The sequence below is a fragment of the Triturus cristatus genome, chromosome 3_1, assembly GCF_964204655.1.
Source record: "Triturus cristatus chromosome 3_1, aTriCri1.1, whole genome shotgun sequence".
In the NCBI taxonomy this organism is placed as follows: Eukaryota; Metazoa; Chordata; class Amphibia; order Caudata; family Salamandridae; genus Triturus; species Triturus cristatus.
The window spans coordinates 124896446-124920316 of NC_140583.1; the positions used below are offsets into that span (position 1 = coordinate 124896446).

Sequence of the window (23871 nt, forward strand, 5' to 3'; positions counted from 1 at the left end):
ACACACAGGCACAGTGACATCCATGCCTGGAGAAGAGGGTGAAACTCCTTAAGAAGAACAAATATCATAGTACACACATTCCGCCACACCTAGGCAGTGCCATCCATCCGCCTGAAGCAGAAGTGGGTACTTCAGTATTAATGGAGACACAGAGCAGACCACACACAGTTCACAAGAAGTGTAGGGTGAAAAGAGAACACCACCACGAGAGAGATGTTTCCTGCTCATCATCGTCCGCTTGTCGTCACTGATGAACACACAACAGTACCATATACACATTCCACATGGTATGTTTACATTCTGCAGCAGCAACCTTTTATCAGACAAGGACAGAAAGAACACATGATGCGCATAGGAAACAAAACTGGCCACTGCTGCTCCCTTTTGTAATTGACATGAAGCAAAGTGATTGGGTGGCCCCCAGCCAATGGCGTTGTAATGACCTCAAAGCAGAACTGTTCTCCAGGGACTGCACCTGAGGCAGAGCAGGGCTGCCCTATAGGCAAACTGTCTGATTTCCTAAAAAGACAAGTGAGTGACAGGCCAGCAGGACTTAGGGAGGATACGTCAGAGTCAGTAACATGTCCGTCTCGCTGCTCCTGTTCGCCAGCATCAGCCCTAACAGTATTTTCTAGGAGTTCTCAATGAGCTAGTCGAGGAAGAAATGCATTCCACCTTGAGGATTTTAATTAATCGAAAATGCAACTCCTGAAACTTTCACTTACCTCCCCAGCCAGTGGAAAAATGGGATCTACAGAGCAATCTAGCATGGCTATCAAATCCACGTAGGAAGCGTCAGTATCTTTGAAAACCATCCTGGGTGGGCTGGTCGAAGCATTTCCTGCCTCCAGTAACTGATCCAACTGGATACTGGAAATCCGGCCTACCTCACCGCTAGATCATCTTCCGGGAAGCGGGAAGAGCCTTACAAGGGCAAGCTGGAACCCACCACGATGCCGCAACGTTACAATGCACAGTGAGCCAACCAAACTTCAGGTCAACCTGTGCAACTTATTTTCCAAAGAGAACATTGCCATATGTAGGCTGCTCCTGAACAATGACTGCCATTACAGGTCACTCTATTCAAGCGGTTTCAAGCGCTGAGGCTACTTGTGTTTTTCTATTGTTATTGTCCTCACTGCGTGGGGCTTCCAGAGCCGGTGCCGAATTCCCATGCATTAGGCGGTCCAGGGGAACCCTCAAGGCCCCCTAAATTGACCATCGGCTGAGATTAATTCAAGAATTTCATCCAACCAGTTTATTTCCTTTCAGTGAGACGCCTTAAGTGCGAATGGCATGCTGACACCTGGGTCCCGTGCTTACTTTGCCATATGCATCAAGCTGCGTCCTACTAATGAGGGCCCAGCAGGCCAAAATCAATCTGGGGGGGCTTATGTTGCATCTCAGAGGGCACTTGGTCTTGCAGTTCAGGCTGGACTGGCTCTGTTGGAGCAGGACCAACACAGATTTCTAAATGGCGGGTTGCAGTTCGACGGAGTAAAAAATGATGAAATGGATTGTAGCCCAGAGTAGTCATCAGCGGCTGGGATGAATTCAAGCTATCCACCCAGGCATAAATATACTGAGTGCATCGCAGGAAAAAAACAAAGGGCTGGGTTGCAACCCAGAGTAATTACCAGTAACTGAGATGAATTCAAGAAGCCCACTTGTCTTCCTGAGTGAATACCCTCCAGCCCTATGTATTCAGGGATTACCCAAGGTCACTAATTACCATTGACAGGAATGACCTCTAAAAGTAATGTTGGCAGGGGGCATCCAACCGCAGGCTAAATCCACTCTCTTCTATCTTGGCTCACGAATTTCTGGAGACTGGAATAGCGGCTAACCCAAATGATAGGTGCTACCTCGAATGACGAAATAATCCCCTTGCTTAACTAACCACTGCTGACAATGCTGAAATCTACTCTAAGGGCATATTTATGAAAAAGTAATGCAACACAGCGCAGCAAGGTGACAGAGAAAGGGCTGGAATGCCCTGTATTTATGACAATACCACACATTCCTGTCCTTTTACCAGCACTGGCTCACAATGCGGTGCCATGCGCCCTTGCACTATGATGCTTTGTATGCAGGACTGTTTTTGTGCAGGAAAGGGCACCTTCCTGCACAAAAACAATCCTCCAAGGCATATTCCTCTATCTATGTCTGCTGCAGAATGCAGAAACTATCGAAAGAGCAGTAATAAGGAGTAATAAAGTTATTTCTCTTAATTACTCCTCACCTGAGAGGGCATATTATTTTGGCGCATGCCCCGATCTACCAGCAATATTAAATCTGAGAATGCATCAAAATCCATGGGAGTTGCGTGTGAACACCAACGCAATGCCCATGGAACGCCTTACCAGGGCATAGATGGTGACAAACAGCCACTAAGTAGAGCTGCATATGTGGTTGCTTTAAGTCGTTAGTAGTTTCTGATGGTGGTCAATTGTTGCACCAAGTTAGTATTTAAGTCTTATGAATAGATATGCAATTGCCCTTGCAGAGAATGGATGTAAATGTATCTAGTGAATAGGAATTGGGGAGATCTTTGAGAACCCTGGTTGGTCAGCCATCGGCACGATGCCCAATGTCTACAGCAACGTGTGTAAGGATTCCAGTGCTTGGCTTGGCTTGCGTGCCTCTGGGGGCAACCAGTCAATAAGACCAACGCCAATGGCTGAATATCCTATGCCAAATGCGTGGGTAAACTCCTGCCCGCAGATTATTACCCATGTCACCATGTCCAGCTTTGGCACATTGCCTTTAAATAACCTAGCAATCCATCAGCTACCCTATTAGAGTTTGGGTCAGAAGGTGTTCAGCCGCTGAAGATCACAATGATGTTTTGGGGCAGTGGATGGTAGAAGCCTGTTGCATTTATTGCAATGTTTCCAGCACTTTTCTGCAATGGACAAGAGAGGAGGCATTTTTAGGTGCAGGTGGTGGTTAGCACAAAGTGTTAGGGCTTCTTGATAGATTCCTTTTTGGCTGAATACATCTATAGTTTAAACATTTTTTTTCATCACATTTCTTACACGTGCATGCACAATTGTTGAATACATTCACAAGGTGTAACATTCCTTATAGATTAACACAGTTCTATATATATCTGTAGGCGGACACATAACGGCAGAACAACGCCAAACAAACTTACTGGCAGGAAGACACTTAGCAGTCTGGAGCAGTCACAAAACAGTCCCATCAAACCCTTCAAAGACAACTACATTGTGCTCTGCGGTCGGGAGCAGAATGCCAAGCATGCGGAGATGAGAGCAAACACAATCAAACGGTAATTATATTTCCTGAAATATGCTAAGCTACTAACCTGACAAAGTGATTCTGCTGTCTGACAGAAGGAAATCATTTGTTAATGAGGGAGAGCAAATTTCTGCAACAAGGCTGCCTCGCTACACAGCAGCAAGTCATGTTTTTAACAGTAAGTCACTCAAAACCAACTGGTTGACAAAACCCTTCACTGCTTTGTTATTTTGTTTAATGGCGATGCATGCTTAAATATCACCACTGTCAGCTAAAGTGGTGTGTTGTATTCAAAGGGGCATCTCCCTTTGCATAAGCAAGGCAACTACTTGTTTTAGCGTGCTTTTGTATTTAAGCATTTATGGGACAGATTTATTGATATTTCGCACAAGGACAACACAACTCCAAAGTAAATCTGCCCTTATGTGCTTGTGTAAATAGTGGGGAACCTTATATTGTTGAAAAAATATGAACAACCTTGTACATTTATTTTTTCTCTTTTGATTTTATAGTTCGCGCCCAAAATTGTGGAGCGGCCACAGCCCCTTTGCAGCAGTGAAGGGTTCCCGGTACCCCAGTGGGGACAAGCTTGCATTTTACAACAAAGAAGCTTTTAACATTTAGAGCTAGAACATGGCTACTTTTAGGTTCCTCCTGAAATGAAATCCGGCAAGAGGTGCAACTCCCTTCGTCACAGACGCACATCATTTGTGCTTAGTTGATATCATTTCATAATTCCCAAAAGAAGCCAGATTCCAGCAGATGGTGTTTGCAGTTCTTGCCTCGGTACTTTACACAAGTGAAGTGAGTGCCTCTCTCTGAAGGCTGTGCTACAGGGTGAGGCTGAAACACTGAAAAGATGCGATGGGCAAAGGTACATGTAGGCAGAGCAATGTATACAAACACTAAGGTGAGCAAAAACACTCTTAGAGGACAGGTGTGTCGAGTGGTGTAAGCTTTCTAGCCTTTTCCAACTGCAGGAAAAGGTTATTTGCAGCTCCATAGGTCTAAAAACACCTGTCTGTCTGTTGTAGGCTGTTTGATGCCCTTTGCAATGGAAAACATCCTCTTCCAGCAACATTGCGCCAGGGAAACTTACAAGGGAGTGGAAATCAGTACCACGAATCTAAACTGAAGATGGGGAGTTTGTGCACCTCGCTGCATGTCAGGCTTTGAGCAGAGAAAGGAAATGAATACTCATACATTCAGCAAGTCCTCTTTTCAGATTGTGATAAGATCTTTGTGATAAACTTTATATCCCTTCTAAATAGTTAAGCAATTGTAAATTACGCCCAGCTAATAATCTCTGGGCAGTTAGCTTTACACAAAAGCTTTTTCTATTTCAATATTGAGAAGTACCTTCAAAAGAATGCCAGAGAGACAGGTAAAGGGAGCGAACTATTTACATTTCTCACTTCCTAAAATATAAGACTTAATTATAGTTCTTGCCTAAGACCTGTTTTTTATTGCCGTAGCTGTGGTGCACTGTTTCAATTGTATTTAAGATAGCTTGGCAACCTTTATTGAAAGCATAAACCTGAATACCTTTAAATGTCAAAGAATGACAATGATACTTCCAGCGCATAGAAGAACCAGAGGTGCTGTTTGTAGCTTTACATTAGGGTTCTCCAAAGTTGGTCTTGGAGGGCCGGATGCATGCCAGATTTGTAGCACATCTTAAAACCTGGCATGGATCCGGCCCTCCAGGACTGACTTTGGAGAACTCTGCTGTACATAAAGTAGCTTACATTATCACTAGAATAAAGAAACGTATGTTCCATTTACAGGACCCCATAGGTAACTTTCACTGACTCCATCAGGTTATATGTGTGTAAGTTGTAACAAGGGCCCGTTCCATTATGTGATAACACTTGGTGTGTTTAAACATGATCTTTGGTTATAAGCGCTTTTTATTCTATACAGGAACCTGTGTTGTCTCAAAACAAAATGGAACAATTGAATTTCAATTCTCACTGTTGGTCCAATGAAAAGTATCACAGCCTACAACAGACAGAACCAATGGACAGAGATCACCCACTCAGGAGTGAGAGAGATGTGGAGTTAGTTTGGGGGTTAAAAGAAAAGAAAGCACGAGCCGGTCACCCACGTTGGCATAGTTGGAACGACTCTGTGCCTACATGTACCAACAGATTGAACGGGGAGTACATGTACACGGTGCTGTTCATGTACAACACCATACATCTGTGTATATATTTGGGCCCTGTTTGCTGTCAAATACACAGAGAATATGACAAAGAAAGAAAACATCTGGTGTGATTTATTGATGGTGTCAGTTGGTTTAAACAAGGCAAAGAGTCTGAATGAGTGAGCATTCATTTCCTGGATTTAATGTGTCTTGGTAGAAGTCAAGGTATCCAGATGCCAGTCATCATCACTAAAGCAAGGGGATTTGTTGAGAGGGTAGTCATAGTAGGGCTTGGAAGTTGGGAAGAGAGGGATAGCAGGCCTGGTATTCTCAGAGAGAAGCCTTGTCACCTTTTTATAAAGATGGAACACCGGAAACCTGCCACTGGTCTATTTCAGTCCTTTTCTTTGTAGCCATCTAGGTACAGTAAAAGACACCAGCACAAAATGTATGGTCCCAGGTTTGCAAGTGTGTTCAGTTAACAAAACTCAAATGCACGGATTCTCAATCCATATCAAAAGTTGGGAAAGTGACACAGCTTATATGTAAAGAAAATATACCTGAACTGGCTGAGAGTTTCAAAGAGCAAATCAAAATGTTCCATGCTTATTTTATCACAGGCAACAATAGTTGCATTGAACTAAAAATTTGAGATACCAATAACAGCTTTTACCTAGGGATAGCACCTGTTGCGCCCTCAGTTGTCCCATCACTAGAAACCACACAAAAGATGGCTTCATACTCTGTTAGTTGCCCTCATGGTTTAAATGTGTTTTAAGAAAAAGCCTCCAAAATGGCCTCTCCAAGCATTCACAGCCCCCTGCAGGAGTTAGATATCATGCAAACCTTGAAATTGTTATCTTGGAAATTAGCAGGTTTGAGCTCTAAGTTAGCCGACCCTGAATCGCTCGAGTTTGTGGACAATTACTATGTTTTAATGTTCCAGGACCCATGGCTGACCGAACCCGCCCATAGGATCGGCTTTACTATTTATTTTAATAGTGCCCGCCCCTGGTGTGTTAATTATTTGGGTTAAGATATCACAGAATTGTAATATTAAATCTCTACACATCGACTCCTCAGATATTCTGGCTCGAGCTTATTTGGACCTTGTGGACTAAGGGTAAATCTTTACTAAGTCTACAAGCGTACTCTTCCATGTAATATGGAGCCTATTGCCTACTTCGACTAACATTGGTCTGACCTCAGATCAAAGCAGCCTATTTTGATTGGTGGACATTTTAATGTCCCCTTTGAGCCCCTTGAAAGTATGCTTTGATAACGGAAGAAGACGACAAAGGAAGCGTCATTCCATCATTACACGGGCTACTGTAGGGTCCATACAGCTTGCTTAACTGACACTGTCCCACACGATTCGCGGCTGCAATGGCCGGTCAAAAGTCGATCAAGCTGGATTAAATACTTTTACAAGAGCGAAGCACAAACGTAAGAAAGATTATTTTCTTTTGGAAATAGCTTTATGGGATAGGATGCTCGACTTTATAGTTCTTATTACGCACTTGGCTGTCTTGAGACCCTTTTCATACTGTGTACGAATATGGCTATCTGAAGAACGGGCCCCTTATAAGGCGAGCCTTATCATAATTTTGAAACTCAATATGTCTAACAACTTAAATTGGTTTCTCCATGTAAAATCTTGGGTGGGTATTCTAGGAATCGCAGACTGGTGGACAGATCCAACATCTTTACCAGCTGTCCCCAAAGCCACTGTAAACAAAGCTCCTGTGAGGTTGTTTAGTGGACCAAACCCAATGCAAGCCTCCCAGGGCATCTTACAGCTAAATACTTTAATGCTAAACCTTTACCCTCGCCAGAGGGTTTTTGTAGATAAAATGTATCTATCTCTATCAAAGTCTCTCTATATGAGGAGTCGCTTTGGAATCCTCCACCTTGAAAGTTTTACATCCGATTGGTCCACGTACTTATCTCCCAGACACTTTGATGACTCTGTACTTGCCAGGAAGCAGAGAACATTTACAAGGCTTCTGTCTGCTTCATCTTGCACATAGAAGGAACTGGATTTTTCTTGTTTGCTTTCATTCGGCCCTTGTCAGTATTGGCCCACTTTAAGAATGTTCCAAATTGACACTGCTTGCCTCATTGTGGTCTACTTAAGCAGGTATTGACATAGTGTGTGGTTTACTAGGAAAAGGCTAGGCCTGCCGCTTTAGTTTCCCAGAATTTCCGTAAGGTTCAATCGTAGCTGTCATAGCCCCAAACTAAGCCCAAGCTAAGATTACTGAGGATAATACAGATTGAAAAACGTGCATCATTTTGATTGGTTCCTTGTAAATATATGCAATATTTCGCAATTTGAATTATTGAACAATACTCTTTTTATTGCACTGTGTATTTGCTTGTATGGTTTTATATGACATTTCCCCCGAAATAAACTTGTGGCTGATGGTGGTCTGATTAGTATCGACTGTGCAAGAGCCTTCATCCATCAATAGTCTCCGGTCATGCAATATTGTGTCTTTTAATGTTATTGTTTAGATCAGAGTGCATATGACAGAACTTCAGCTGCCCTATGATTGTGGTGAAATGACATCACAATAGCAGTGAGAAACCCTGTTTTAGGTAAAGAGGGAAAGCCGTGATGTCAGCACAAGCAAAACTCCTGTAAACAGGGTAGGCATCCTACTTTGTAGAGGATAATCTGCTGCGGACTCAAGCCCCAATCCAGAAGAGCCAGGACTGGTGGGCGAGTAAAGAGAAAGTGTCGGTGTGTGCGAGGCAAGGACTTCCTAAGCCCCCGTCTTCTAGTGAGTGGAAGAGCGGAGCAGCCCTGCATAATAGATTGATGGGGTACAGGCGGTGATCGGAGGCACCCGGATCCACCTCCATCCGCAACCAGCTGATGATTGAATACGGTCATAGATCACCAGCCCGTCAGGTTTATATAGCTACAGTCGTATGAGCAAAGGTGAACGGGATAAGGAACCCTAAGAATAAAACTACCTGAGCTGAGCGAGACTTGCTCAGACTTTTCCTCCCATGAGCTGAACTAACATTACTCCTCTATGAATGTCTTCCACACTAGATGGTGAAGGTGATGATTACTCCTGGATTGGGAAAGATTCTTATCCAAGCCCTCCAGGCAGAGCGGACACTTGCCTGTCCTTGATTGTATCCCATTGTTTTTTGTTAAATACATTATTTTGGGCACAGAAAAGCAAAACCTTTCAGGATGTAGCTCTGGTTCAATAACTCTGAACATAGGAACTTTCCCTTTGCACTAATCACTCAAATATTACATAGTGCAAAATATTTCTGTTCCACATATTGCCTGCAGACCTATCAAAAGGCCTCCTTGATATTTCACAGTTTAAATATTATATCAATGATATGGGTGATCTCACACCTATTCAAGATATGGATTAGACTACAAACAGGGCATTTGTTTTGGGCACGGCTGGAGCACCTTTAGGCAGCGTAATGATTACAATGCGCATTATCAATCTTGGTTCTCACTACCTAAGTAGTGCCAGGGAAAGTCCTCTGACTCAATTATTGTGGCTGGATCCCCTTTGCCATATGTATGACATGTTGTGACATTCTTAATAATGATCACACACTTCATGAAGACGTGAAACCACTTGAAAAAGGATGTGTATATTTTGGGTGAAGCAGCATTTGGAAGAGAACTGGGCTGGTAGGAAGCCTGCCAAATTCTGGACATGTGAATAGACACATGCAAGACAGTGACATTAGAACTGCAGCTTTACCACTCAAATAGTACAGAACCCAGGTCCACTGATGTTGGTGACACTATATATACTGGAATTGTTTTACTTTCGGTTGTACAACTGGTATCCAATTCAGAGCAGAATTTACTCTAAAAGACTTGATGCACAAACCAGCTCAGGAAACATGGAGGCTTGCCCTGATTAGAAGAGTTAAGATCTCACATTGACACACATAAAAATTATAGCTATTCACTAAAGGTTCACTGAAAAGAGGCCATGAAAAATATGCATTGATTCAAAATTCTAAAAAGTTAAATACAGTTGCTATGGAAATGAGAATTTGAAATTTCATTAACGTTTCATGGTAAGACAAATACAATTTTAAATCTAAGTGGAAGTGTGGAAATATCAGACAAATGTTTTTGACACTCTATGGAAGTAATTTCTGTGGCCTAGAGCAGCAACTTGAGAAGGTTAGGTTGGCATCTTTGGAAGAATATGACGAGTATCAATTTTACAATTTGAGAGCTATCGCAGAACGGTAAGGCCGGATAACATACGTCTGGCGGTTACAACGACAGTCCAAGAGGGTAAGGGCGTAAAACACTCGAAAGAGAAAAATATCAATGTCCAGCAACATTATTAAGTCTCGATGATTCAGCTCTAAGGAATGTATTGTGCAAGTGGGGAAATCCACAAGAATGAAGATAGGGACACGTAGGCGGCAGAATCGAGAAGTATCCTGAAGAGAGAACTGGGGAAATTAGAGAAAATTAAAGGACTAGTCATCATCCAGGCAAGAGCATGTCCACAGTGAGCTTTTGAAGTTTTACTTTAAAAGTTAATTTTGTACAGAATTGTGTAGAAAGAGAACCTGACCTGGATCAGTGTAATCAAACATTACCGAACCATTAAACACATACAATATTTAATAAATGTTCATGGACAGGGATACGTTTTCTATATTTAATTTTGGGATCCCGAATATTGTTTGCTATTTCATCCCTTAGGGAGAACTGTAGACAGTGTCTGCATATTTGAGATCTGTAGTGATCATACTAAAAAGTTTGAAAAGTAAAACTACTGTACAGGTATTGATGAGAGCCTATTTTGAATAGGCTATAGGCATAGACAAACCTGTCATAAGGGTTAAATTACTGATAAAGATTGGAAACCACCAAAGGTATGAAGGTGATTTATAGCCCTACCTTCCTTCATATAAAAGGCACTGAAATGTGGCAACAGTCTTGGTGGAGTGCTACACATTTATCAGTACACAATAATTGCCTGGAGTTTGCACAGTTCTTCTTGTTTGGGTTTTTTGGGGATGGCAATCATTTCTTGTGAAGTGCATTAGTTCAAGTTGCACCTGTCTCTGGGTATTTTGCAAGCGATGCATCACGTTCACAGACACCACTGAGCAGTTGCCGAAACGTTGGCTCATAACATAAGCGAAGCACACATGCAAAACTCACAGACCACACTGCGTCTTACCTATGGATTTCTGCCTCCTCATCGTGCCTCGAGGAATGCCCAGAAAAGGACCTTGGGGACTACCCGGGACCGTGGGTGGCATTACGGGAATACCCTGTCTATCATACATTGACTACAAAAGAAGAACACAAAATAAACAGACAGGATTAAAATGACAAGAGATCAACCAATAAAAGAACAGCATCAACACAATCAAATGAATTGTGAGCGAGTGTCAGCTCTGGTCCTAGTGGCAACTTGCAGAACCTCTGACTCCAACTGGGCACGTGCACAAAGAGCACCTATTCATATCTGTTCCATGTACTTACTTGTTCCACTCTGCACTTGGACCATCGCTCTCAATAGTTGTTGTTACCCTATGTTTATTGAATATTGATAGAGGCAATGTTTTATTTTTTTTCTGGGATATTGAGAAATGATCTTAGAGCACAAAATTGATAATTGCCTGACATTTCCCTATATGGGACACATACGTGGAATCCTAGAGAACATTATTCTAATCTTATTAGCTCGCATTACAAATGATATATAGAAGATATATAGATGAACTGAATGACTGATACTTTCACTACAATAACTATCAGAAAATGCATTCTTTTATCAACAGAAATATAGCAGTCAAAGTATGCATGGAATCCACACAAGCGAAGGAACACAAGATGCAGTGAATTTGTTAATTACATAAAGCATGAATCCTGACGGCTTACACCTTTTTATCCCTATTGTTTCTTTGCATATTTTAACTTCCCGTTTAAATAACACCTTGATTGTTCTCCACCTGTACTACAATGATATATATTTTAATAGGGTTAACTCAAGAAAAGGGCAGTACGCCTTCAAACCTTTAACAGGGTTAACTCAAGAAAAGGGCAGTACGCCTTCAAACCTCCTACGCTATATATCATGACATTTATCAATTTGTCTTCATTTTTAAATCACTTACTCTACTGCAGATCTATCCCATGTACTTTATGACTTGCATATGGTTACTCTTTTCGTTTGCAAGACTCTCAAATGTCACAATATTACTCATTTCTTGGAGCCAAACATCTGTATCCAGTAGAAATTGGGATTTCGATTTTCACAAGATTACTCTTTTATGTGACCATGATTAGTGATCTGTGATTTTACATCCTGTACTAACATGCACTTTCAGCAGTTGAAGGTGGTACACTAATGCATTTATATAAAAAAGAGGACAATGGGGAAAAGTCATTCTGAATACACCACCATTTGTGTGCTGTGGACACTGATCTCTCAAGCAAATGTATTTTTAATATAATACTGGGAATGATAGAAAGTCTTGGAATTATGCCACCTGAGATTTGAAGCAGTCTTCAAATGTAAACAACTGGTAGAGCAACATCCACGCCTACCAACCACTAGTCCAACAACACTCTCGCAGACCTACACAAATCTGTACCTGATCTATTTTAAGTGATTAGATAGATTTCTATCTATTTTCCTGTAGGATCCATGTCCTATTTCTACATATGGTTCAGAAAAGCCTTGAGAGTTAAAAAAATGTATAGCCTAAATCCTATTACAAGGCCTGCCCATATGTACACCAGTGGAGCAGATAAAGAAGACACACTGGAAGAGGCATATGAACCAAGACAAAGGATTTGCCTCACATGCTATAACTACAAGGGCCAAGTGGGTTGAAGCAGGAGGGGACTGAGGGATCCGAAACTCAGCTTAAAATAATCACTCAAGACAGTACAGTCATAGAGGTAGTCGTAAACTGTAGTGATGTCTGTACACAATGGTAGGCAAGAGAGTCTCCCCCTGAGAAGCTGCACATAGTGTTTTGGTGGATGCCTGTGTTTTTACTGACATGTCCGACATGTTTCAGTCGAATTGCCATTTAGTGGACAGGGTACCATCATATGAACCATCCCTGAAAGGTGCCGAACACAGGCAGGGAAATGTAGATATAGTATGAGACTTCCCTTTACAGCTAACCTCAGGGAGTCTGACCAAGAGGGCACACTTCCCTTTAGCTCTTATTAATTACTACCTGGGAACAGAACACTGGCTCTGGACTTCTTCAGGATGTGCTGATCTATTATTTAAACACATATAAGATTCTGAAGAAGAATCTCATTGCCTGAAAAGAAGGTAAAATTCTCCACTGAACACCATTAAAATCCCAATACAGGAGGGAGCCATGTTATCTTTGCTTCAGTTATTCCAGTGCCTGATGCAAAGTCAGCGGCTGAAGCCTCATCAAGTGTGAGTCAACTCCATATATTATTACACATGAATATGAACAATTGGTTCTCATGATAGTGATATGTCTGGCTGTGAATGTTCATGCCCTGAATTAACATAAATGCTAAGTACCTAAGGCTGTTCATATGTTTATCAATAAATATCTCCAACACGGCACAATGTCAATCAGGATCAGGCTAGGATTTATTTTGTGGTGCTGCCTCATAAAATCATTCACAAAATGCACAGACAATTTGAGAAGCCACACTTGCAGATCCATAATAAGAACAAATCAAAATGTAAGCACAGATTATCCCAAATACAGCGAACCACGATTGATCTACAAACCACCATCTCCTTTTCCTTCCATAGAACACTAAGTGGACACTATCATCTTGTGACTATCTCCTTCGGCAAACTATTTTGTGAAAGACAGTAATTCACTAACTAAAAGGCACTGTGAGTATGCTTAGCGAAAGACACATGAACCCTGGTGTCTTAGCTGTCCCTCGCGAAGTAGATGGCCTACGTCATTTTGATACAGACACAGGCAATGATCTGTGTAGAGTTGAATTCAGTTTCTTTAATGTTCCAATTTAGACTGCACGTGTTCACATCCACAATGACTATCAGAAACCAGCAGAAGCACATGTTATTGCTAGATCACTGTGGGACTTTCTTTGGCTTGTTGCAGCTGATTGCTGTTTTTCTGGATGGGGAGCTATGTGAGAGGGGTGAGATGCAGCTCGATATCACATACTCGGGCCTGATTCACAAAGCGCCTCCGTACTCGTGGCAGAGAGTCTGCAGTCATCGAGGGTTCTCTGCAATCGTGACGGGATCCCTGCAATGAGAAAATGCAATGTGGAAATCTTGCTGCGAGTGTGCAAATCCTGCAACGACCGCGGATCTTACACCACAAGTGCGGAGGCTCTTTGTGAATCAGGTCCACAGTATCAAAATCAGATTAGATCAATATAAAATAAAGATCAAAAGCACTTTATAGGAGGCTGCAGCGCATTGGTAACTCCTGTGAGCGGTACGGTACGTCCCCGATGTAACTAGATGATGTTTTGTCACTCACTGGGCTGGCACAGAATTGCAGTACAGGCCAGTTCCCATTCGGCTGCGGCCCACTGGGTACCAGGAGCAAATAACTTGCAGTCTTTGGCTCATCTCATATAGTAGGACAAATGAACTACACAGAGTGATGGAATGTCACTTATAGATGATATGCCTGGTAGTTAAGTAACATCTTCATTGCTGGGAATAGAGAGGCAGGACCTAGTTCACAAGCAGATAGGACCATATCTGTGGTGCTCTTTTTCACTAGATTCATTAACTAGGGCAAGGCTGCTCATTAGAGAAGGAGTGAGACTACCTTCAGGAATGGTTTGAGAATCCACAGCCCTCTAATAAAAAAACTCTTGCCAGTGGGAGCACTTCCTCTGCTTGAAAATAGGCTATTTGTGACATTTGTTCAAATATGAGGTCTTACCTCACTTTGTGAAAGCAAAGGCTTGACTTTTATGGATATGGTTGAAACTGTCTCGTAATGACACAGCTCTTCTAAAGAAAATGATAGCGCGGGGCTCCTAGGCCCTGCCCTTAGAACTTAGGAAGCATGGCTACAAGCCCCCCAATGCAACTTCAGTATTTTAGTTGCACAGCGTTTGGAAGTCACAGCTGTGAGTACAATCACTGGATGAACATGGAGTCTACACTACCCTCTAGTCTACTTCAGCAGGGTTGATATTAGCTGTCTGGTTCCACCAAGAAGCTCTCCCAGTCCCACCCCTCCCAATGCTCTATTTAAGTTAACTAAATCTTTCCGATCTAGGTCAACACGTGTGGGTGTCCATAAGCCCTTTAACCCTTTCACCGCGGCGGGAATTCCGCCGCGGTGCTGGGGGGTGCGGGGGGGCAGCGCGGTGGCGCTGTGCTCATGACGGAGCCGCTCCGTCATGAGCCACGGTTGGGCTGTGCTCATGACGGAACGGTTCCGTCATGACTCCGCCCAGTTGCGTTGTCCCCCCGCACAGGCGGGGAAACAGCGCCGCGTAGGCGGAGCGGCTGCCAACGGGCGTGTCATGACGGAACCGTTCCGTCATGAGCACACGGCAACCGTGGCTCATGACGGAGCGGCTCCGTCATGAGCAGGGAAGGGGTTAACTTGTATTTACAAATTTGTGTTCTGCTTGTCACTGATTGTTTGTCCTGCTCATTTGCCTTATTAATATTCCATGTGCCTCAGTGGTTGTCTCCTTACCCGTCCCCCCAGGAGGGAACCAATGACTCAGGAAGGTCAGAGTCATTGGGCGAGCCAGGCAGATGTTCAGAAGCACAGTCAATGTACCAGAGCAGATTTTCCTGTACATGAATCACTTATAAACAGTCACACTATGTTGTTTCTCAGAGGCTGAAAGGGCCATTACCTGGACTCCAAGTTTTGCTCAAGAAAGCAGGACTAGCTCAAAGTTTTCTAGGTTTCAAAATATTTTTTAAAGCATTTGTGGCATATAGTGGCTTTATTTATTCATTTCAGTCATAGAAATAATTAAACATTACAAAGTAGTAAAGCTTTGTAAGAATGTAAATTATTATATGATGGTGTCGTTATGCAACGTAACTGTGTAATAATGTCATGATTCTGTATCAGGTGCATTCGGCTTAGTTTGCAAAACCATAGCTCAGTCCTGGGTAGCTGGGTAGTGACTGAGCATTAAGAAGTACCAAGTACAGCAAATAGGAAGAAAACACAACACAATAAACATCTGACACCAATGTATAAAAATACATTATATTTTTATCTTTCAATAGACACCTGAACAACCAGAATTTACCAGAGGGATCTGGAGATATGAATTTTAAAAGAAGCAATAAATCATTACTTTTTCACTCAGTGCAATAAATCATTGTAATTGGCCGTGATAGTGGTTTTAGGTTCCCACAACTGCCAAGTTGAAAACAACTACATTGGAACTCTTGGTGGTGCCAACTCAGATAGGGGGCCAGTCACGGGGACCAAACAGAACCAGGGGGACAGTTACCTGTCACTTTTAGATGTCTCCCGTCCAGTTCCAAATCCTTAGGCAGGACCACTATTGAAGTCAATGAAGTGGTCCTGATGTAAGGGATACAGGATGCTAAATATGCAAGAGATGCTGGGCTGGTGCAATAGGCCCTTCTGTAGCCACCCCTTGGTCCTCAAGCTTGGGCGGTTGTTTTTGCACTCAGGGGTCAATATCTGACAGGCTCCAAGCGAAGTCCAGCACAGGTCCAGTTGCCACTGGTAAATTGGTCTCTGGTTACAACACAAGCAGTTCAACCTTTGGCAATAACTTTCTTCCAGGGTGATCAAACTGCACTCTGATGGCCTTCACTGGTTCTACGAACTCAGGCCACCTTGTGAGAGTCATGGCTTGGTCTCCCTTGCTGCTCTTTGACGTCCAGCAGTGGTCAGGATTCTGGGCGCTGGTCTAGCAAGGGTGCATGCTTCTCAGCTTTTATGGCCCTTTGGCTGTAACTCTAGAAGTTACTCCTTCTGTCTGGTACTTTTGCACAACTCTAGCACATGCGGGGCACTGCACGCACAGGCCTCTCGTTGCCAGTCCTCATGAGCAGCAGGTGCAGCCCATTCTTTGGTGCAGTCTCTCTTTGCTGGGTCCAGGGAGCAGTAGGGCTGTCATTCTTCTGTCCTCTTTCTTAGACATTAGTGATCTGAGATGTGCGTGCCACTTTTATGCCCACTAAGAGCCTAGGGAGTGGTGGCATCCAAATAGTCTATCGACTACTTGGTTTCTTCCAACCTCATGACTACTTCCAGTGAAGTGTGGCATCCAGCTATCCCAGTGTGCACTATTCTGCCTACTCCCAACATGGCAAGACCTTTCTCTCCGTGTGGAGCTTTCTAGCCAAACCCATAGGTCTGGCTACCTAAGGACTTCACTCCCCTTTCCCTCTATGCCTTGAATGCCAGCCTATCTGCCTAAGTAGCTCTTTCCTAGTGTGGCTACCATTTGCCCTTCAAAGGCAGATTTCCAATAAAACATCTACTTTTAAGGGTCAGAGCAGTGGGGCCTGGGTGGCCGGTCCCAGTGCAGTTTCAGAGTTGAAAAACCAGCAGCAAATGTTTGGGGTGATCAGGCAAAGACAGGCCTTTCCTTTTGAACCTGAATATATTTACAAAACTCTTGTACAAAATGCAATCATGAGACGATGTACTATACAAAGGAATAGACAGTATAAAATTCCCAATTCAAAGGCCATGCATTCGTTTGATCAGGCTCTATAATCTAGACTACACAGACTGTATGTAAACTCATATTTCTTACTCTTTTCTTAAGTGCAGCCTTTACAAGCTAATCTTCATATAATCTTTTCATCACACCATGCTAAAAACGTGGTTATTTGTGATGGTCTCTTCCCCTTTTACAGCGGTGTTAATAAGTTATTCCAAGGTATTTTATGGTAGTATTAAACTAACTGCTGCCGTAAAAAGGAAAATGTGTTTTCTTCCTGTTTTAATCCACTCCGACAGAGGCTGGCTAAGGCCAGCCCAGCCCAGCCCATGCTTTGGGTTTGTTAGCAAAGGAAGTGGATTTAAACACCATCTATTATCAGGACACAATTTAAACATGGCTTCCTTCCCAGCAGCAGACAAGGGGCACCTCTGCTCTCTGGCTTCTGCTGTCAGCCTCTGGGTGAACATCCTCTTCTGACTTCTGCTAGACATTCCAGGTCACTAACACACATGGGGGCATATTTTCCCATATTAAAAGTGACACAAAAGTGGCGCAAGGGGCTTGTAAATCTGCCCCATGGTCTCCACTTGTTTTATCAATTCCTTCTTCACTGTACACTCTCTATTGAGATCTTCAGGCGCATCTCCGGGAATGACACTGCATACAAGGAAATGAAATATTAATGGATATTTGAGCCACTAACTCTGTACTAGTGCAGGGAAGATATTCACTGTCTCCGAAGAGCCTTGTGGATCCTATGGCAAACGGCAGCCGTGTGTCCGTCTTCGTCTGGGCCAGCTGGAGCCTGCAGGTTTTGGTTGCTGGACACACCCCTTGTGTTCACCATGTTTGCACTTCATAGTTTAAATTTGATATATTTTCAATAGCAACATGACTGACTTTACAAGAGAGAAACTGGGGTCACTCGTCTCAAAAATATCATAATATTACCCCCAGGGTTTCAAACACATTCCTGAAGTAAGTTTAACGAGTGTTGGGGAATTCTCCAAAACTTTTATACTACTGCTGGGGAACTTTCAATAAGTAATAACAACTGACAGCATTTAGAAGGTGTGTAATTATGCATGGTCTACATTTACCCATGTGCCTTCGGTTACTTTAAAAGATATACGAAGCTCTACATGTCTCATTTTAGCTACATCAGAGCACTAGCCGCAGGGGCAAATATACACAATAGAAGAGGTGGAATTGAAGCTCAGGCACGCCAAGTAGCTGATATTAGCTGTGCTTGAATAGCTCAGGTGTCATACATTTCCTGAAATGCTTGTAGTTGGGTTAGAATCTCAGGATCAAGCTGAGGGCCTTCCAGAGTCTAGATCATTGCCTGCTCAATCATCGTTTTACGTGTTTTATTCCCTTGAATGATCACTGGCTGATCCGATGAGCGCCTTTTGATGGAAAAGCTGATGTTGGCTGGCACTGAGTACCAGTTTCAGCTGAAATATGGGGCCTCTGCCCCAGGATGCTTTGTGGACCCTTAAAAGCCTTACATTTGGTCCTGGTACCAATAAGGAATCAGTGGGGCAGGATTAAGAAGTTTGAGGGCAAGTTTGCACCTGGTTCTGAACCTTTTGTCCCCTATTGGTAGATAACTTTCACCACAGAACAAAATTACTATTACTTTAATCAGGCTAGAAATTGAATGAAGACCTTTCTTTGCAGGTTTAACTTGGCTTTAGGCTATTTATACAGAATCCAGTAGCTCAGCAGATAAACAGTAGCTCTTTTCCAGGAAGCATAGCTTATGTAGAACCATTTTTATCATGTTAAATAAGTTGTCCTCTATAAATTGTTCCCAGAGTCTTGATTTCCATACAGTGCCTTGGAATCTTAGAAACATATTCTGGCACTCTTGCAGACTCAGCTAAATCAGCATTTTGTAAATCTTTTTCCAGCTACTAAAAAAAGATATTGTATTTCCTACTCTGCATACTTGAATTCCTTGCTTGGCAAGAATATTTCAGATAGAGAACAAGTCTAAGTTACGGGGCATCAACACTTGTCCATCACTTACTGTCCACCTTTACTGATGGTTCTAAGCAATGAAAGGTAAGAATAGTAACTTAAGAGGATATGAGCTTTCCTTCTTGTAGCATTCCTTACCATTGTTTCTAACAATAATGAACTACTTAATACTGGACTATGCCCGTCACTGCAAGTTGTGGGCTAATCAGATCGGAATTTCTACATCCTATCAGGTAATTACCCATTCTGTGGGAACAGCATTCCCTTCAGATCATGGATTTTGACCCTTGGAATGAGGGATAATCATGGGAAAAAGTTTTTCCACTCGGATTTCTGGAGCTTTTCCCTCATTCCGGGCACTTTTCCCGTTCCAACAGCTTTTCCTTGGCAAAAAGTGAAGTGGGAAATTATTAGATGTTTAGGTTTCCCTGCATAGCTTGTAACCCTGATTCAGCAGACTCTCCTGTTCCCTCCTAAATTGGGATTAAAATTCTACTCATAATTAACTCAATATCTCTACTAGCCCACACCTTTGTTCAGATGTACATGTCCAGGCACAAAAATATAAGTCTTGATTTTTTCATATTTAGTTGGCAAGATGTATTCAATTTTCTGGACTAAACACATCAGGTTGGTGAAGGAACTCTTCCGTTTCACAGACGAAATTATTGCACCCCATTAATTGTTGAATATTACTTTGACACCATTACGTCAGCCTATTCTATTAAATGAACTGTCATTACTTTGAGTTCATCACTTTGAACTATGCAGCAAATTAAAATTCGACAAGTTACATTAACAGCACCAGCTAAAAAGTATAACAAATACAATTGTAAAACATTTTAAAACCTAATTTAAAAAGTATCAACAAAGAACTTGAATAACAGTGTTAATTCAATTTAAAATCGGGTAATGGAAGGACTTGCTCCCATTCATGCAAAACAAATTGCCATACCATAATTGAAAGTAAACTAGGAAAAGAAATCAATAAGAAAATTAATTTAGGGTTGAGTTTCAGCGTACTTAGTATTCCACGTTTGATTAAATAATAAAATTACATTTAAATCACACAATTAACTACAATATAAAAACTTTTTTACTTAATTTACAGAATTACGATAAAAATAAGTAATGCTAAATGATAAACTAAGGGGAAAACTGGAAACCTATATAAACAAAAACATTACAAGGGTTTAAAGTAACCACTTGGAGAGCCATTCTTATGTTTAGATCGGCACCGTTTGAATTATGTAAAATGAAGTAAAACAAATGCCATTATGAAATATTTACACAGACAGCGGAAGGCATTATCTCTAATTTTGGGAATAATGTTCAAGTAAAGATTATTCCTATAAATAGGAATAGTGACAGTTCAAGGTTACAGCAATACAAGGGTAAAGATTACGCTAAGTGAGAAACAAGTGACGTAATAGTACGAATCAGATTAATGAGGGAATGGAAGGAATGAAATCTATACCATTAAGCACAGGAAAGTTAAATTAAGGAAGGAGAAGGAAAGCATTATATGTAATGTGATTTAAACTGATGATGTATTCTAGGTATTCCGATGGAGAGTTTTCCCAAAATACTTTTGTTATTGCTGCCAAGATGGCTCAGTGAGTTAACACACACTGTTACATCCGGTGTGGTCCACAGGTCCAAATCCAGACAAGGTATACCTCGCATTCTATCTTTCGAAAGTTGGTAACTTAAGTACGAATAGATTGGGTGATAAAAATACTCATTATTTGCAGCGCTTCAGTGCATCAAGGTAGGTATATATATTTTTCCCTTTATGTCACCTACCTTACCCAATGAAAATGGTATTAATATAATACGCTTACTTTGCAATGTAGTTATATGGTGATATAGTAAATGAAATATAATACAGAGGTGGTATATAATGAAGCGTTGCATGAAAAAGCAGTTATTATCTTTGAGTGCCACTGTCCCTTGAAGCTATGACTAGGAATTTAGAAATCTGGCTACCAAGAACGTGGTCACCAGAGACATTAGTTGTGGTGCTGACCTGTAGAAATCAGGTAGATAAATGAGATACCTCATAGAGAAAACAATAACCGCAAGAAACATTCGAGCCTATAATGGGAAACAAGAAACATATTAGGGCAAATAATTGGTATTTTTGGAGGTGTCATGTCAGAGGCAAATAAATATGAAATAGGCGCTCTGAAATGTTGTGATTGAGTACAGCGGAATGTCTGTCATCAGTGGGCAGTCTGAGAGAAATACCATTCACAGAAGTGTCGGGGTCTCTACGCGAGCGGCACAGCTCAGGGTGTAGATGTGAATTTATTGATTGCCCTTGAAGGGTACAACACTAAAGGCCGTTGACACATGTAAAGTTACCCATCTGGTGCACTACAGCACTGATGTTTTGGATTTCAAAACTTTTATGCTCAAAAAGCAATGTTCTCAAACTCACGAGCATTTAGGTAATATACACGTATTACAGGTGGGAAGATATGCTCACAGGGGTGAGTTCTCAAACTCAAGAGCATTTAAGTAATATACACATATTACAGGTGGGCAGATAAGCTCACAGGGGTGAGTTCTCAAACTCAAGAGCGTTTAAGTAATATACACATATCACAGGTGAGCGGATGTGCTCACAGGGGTGACTTCTCAAACTCAAGAGCGTTTAAGTAATATACACATATTACAGGTGAGAGGATGTGCTCACAGGGGTGACTTCTCAAACTCAAGAGCATTTAAGTAATATACACATATCACAGGTGAGCGGATGTGCTCACAGGGGTGACTTCTCAAACTCAAGAGCGTTTAAGTAATATACACATATCACAGGTGAGAAGATGGGCCCACAGGGGTGAGTTTTTAAACTCAAGAGCATTTAAGTAATATACACATATCACAGGTGAGCGGATGTGCTCACAGGAGTGAGTTCTCAAACTCAAGAGCATTTAAGTAATATACACATATCACAGGTGGGCAGATGTGCTCACAGGGGTGAGTTCTCAAACTCAAGAGCATTTAAGTAATATACACATATCACAGGTGGGCAGATGTGCTCACAGGGGTGAGTTCTCAAACTCAAGAGCATTTAAGTAATATACACATATTACAGGTGGGCAGATAAGCTCACAGGGGTGAGTTCTCAAACTCAAGAGCGTTTAAGTAATATACACATATCACAGGTGAGCGGATGTGCTCACAGGGGTGACTTCTCAAACTCAAGAGCGTTTAAGTAATATACACATATTACAGGTGAGAGGATGTGCTCACAGGGGTGACTTCTCAAACTCAAGAGCATTTAAGTAATATACACATATCACAGGTGAGCGGATGTGCTCACAGGGGTGACTTCTCAAACTCAAGAGCGTTTAAGTAATATACACATATCACAGGTGAGAAGATGGGCCCACAGGGGTGAGTTTTTAAACTCAAGAGCATTTAAGTAATATACACATATCACAGGTGAGCGGATGTGCTCACAGGGGTGAGTTCTCAAACTCAAGAGCATTTAAGTAATATACACATATCACAGGTGGGCAGATGTGCTCACAGGGGTGAGTTCTCAAACTCAAGAGCATTTAAGTAATATACACATATCACAGGTGGGCAGATGTGCTCACAGGGGTGAGTTCTCAAACTCAAGAGCATTTAAGTAATATACATATATCACAGGTGGGCAGATGTGCTCACAGGGGTGAGTTCTCAAACTCAAGAGCATTTAAGTAATATACACATATCACAGGTGAGCAGATGTGCTCACAGGGGTGAGTTCTCAAACTCAAGAGCATTTAATTTATATACACATATCATAGGAGAGCAGATGTGCTCACAGGGGTGAGTTCTCAAACTCAAGACCATTTAATTTAAATACACATATCACAGGTGAGCAGATGTGCTCACAGGAGTGAGTTCTCAAACTCAAGAGCATTTAAGTAATATACACATATCACAGGTGGGCAGATGTGCTCACAGGGGTAAGTTCTCAAACTCAAGAGCATTTAAGTAATATACACATATCACAGGTGGGCAGATGTGCTCACAGGGGTGAGTTCTCAAACTCAAGAGCATTTAAGTAATATACATATATCACAGGTGGGCAGATGTGCTCACAGGGGTGAGTTCTCAAACTCAAGAGCATTTAAGTAATATACACATATCACAGGTGAGCAGATGTGCTCACAGGGGTGAGTTCTCAAACTCAAGAGCATTTAATTTATATACACATATCATAGGAGAGCAGATGTGCTCACAGGGGTGAGTTCTCAAACTCAAGACCATTTAATTTAAATACACATATCACAGGTGAGCAGATGTGCTCACAGGAGTGAGTTCTCAAACTCAAGAGCATTTAAGTAATATACACATATCACAGGTGGACAGATGTGCTCACAGGAGTGAGTTCTCAAACTCAAGAGCATTTAAGTAATATACACATATCACAGGTGAGCAGATATGCTCCCAGGGGTGAGTTCTCAAACTCAAGAGCATTTAATTTATATACACATATCACAAGAGAGCAGATATGCTCACAGGGGTGAGTTCTCAAACTCAAGAGCATTTAATTTATATCCACATATTACAGGAGAGCAGATATGCTCACAGGAGCGATAAGCACGTTGTCCAGGGCAGTGATGCCTTAGAAAGTAGGTGAACACCTGCAACCTTGCAAGAATGTGGGTATCCACAAACCTTTGCAAAGCGTCTTCCCACTCTGCACACAGGCAAACATTTACTCCTCTTAATGGGAGAAGTAGAATTTATCCGGAGGGAAATAAAGCCCCACCCCACTCCCCAAAAAAACGGTGCTTCTTCCGATACATTTTTT

At 42.0% G+C, this 23871-nt stretch overlaps 1 protein-coding gene and 1 long non-coding RNA gene across 6 annotated transcripts in view; one reads left to right on the top strand and one right to left on the bottom strand.

The window, feature by feature from the left end:
• The window catches only part of LOC146859813 (uncharacterized), a 269652-nt gene extending 264812 nt beyond the window's left edge, over positions 1 to 4840 (top strand). Inside the window, exons 4-5 of the long non-coding RNA XR_014978721.1 lie at positions 3119 to 3292; positions 3774 to 4840. This is a non-coding gene — a long non-coding RNA (uncharacterized LOC146859813). The remainder of the gene's footprint in view (positions 1 to 3118; positions 3293 to 3773) is intronic.
• The window catches only part of SHANK2 (SH3 and multiple ankyrin repeat domains 2), a 2937835-nt gene that overhangs the window by 143519 nt on the left and 2770445 nt on the right, over positions 1 to 23871 (bottom strand). For 4 of the 5 annotated variants that reach the window (XM_085643560.1, XM_085643562.1, XM_085643559.1 and 1 more), the window contains 2 exons: positions 10612 to 10723; positions 3329 to 3349 (listed from right to left, as the gene is read on the bottom strand). In XM_085643560.1, the coding sequence (XP_085499686.1) occupies positions 3329 to 3349; positions 10612 to 10723 (133 nt within the window). The remainder of the gene's footprint in view (positions 1 to 3328; positions 3350 to 10611; positions 10724 to 23871) is intronic. The other variant, XM_085643561.1, reaches the window with a different exon arrangement.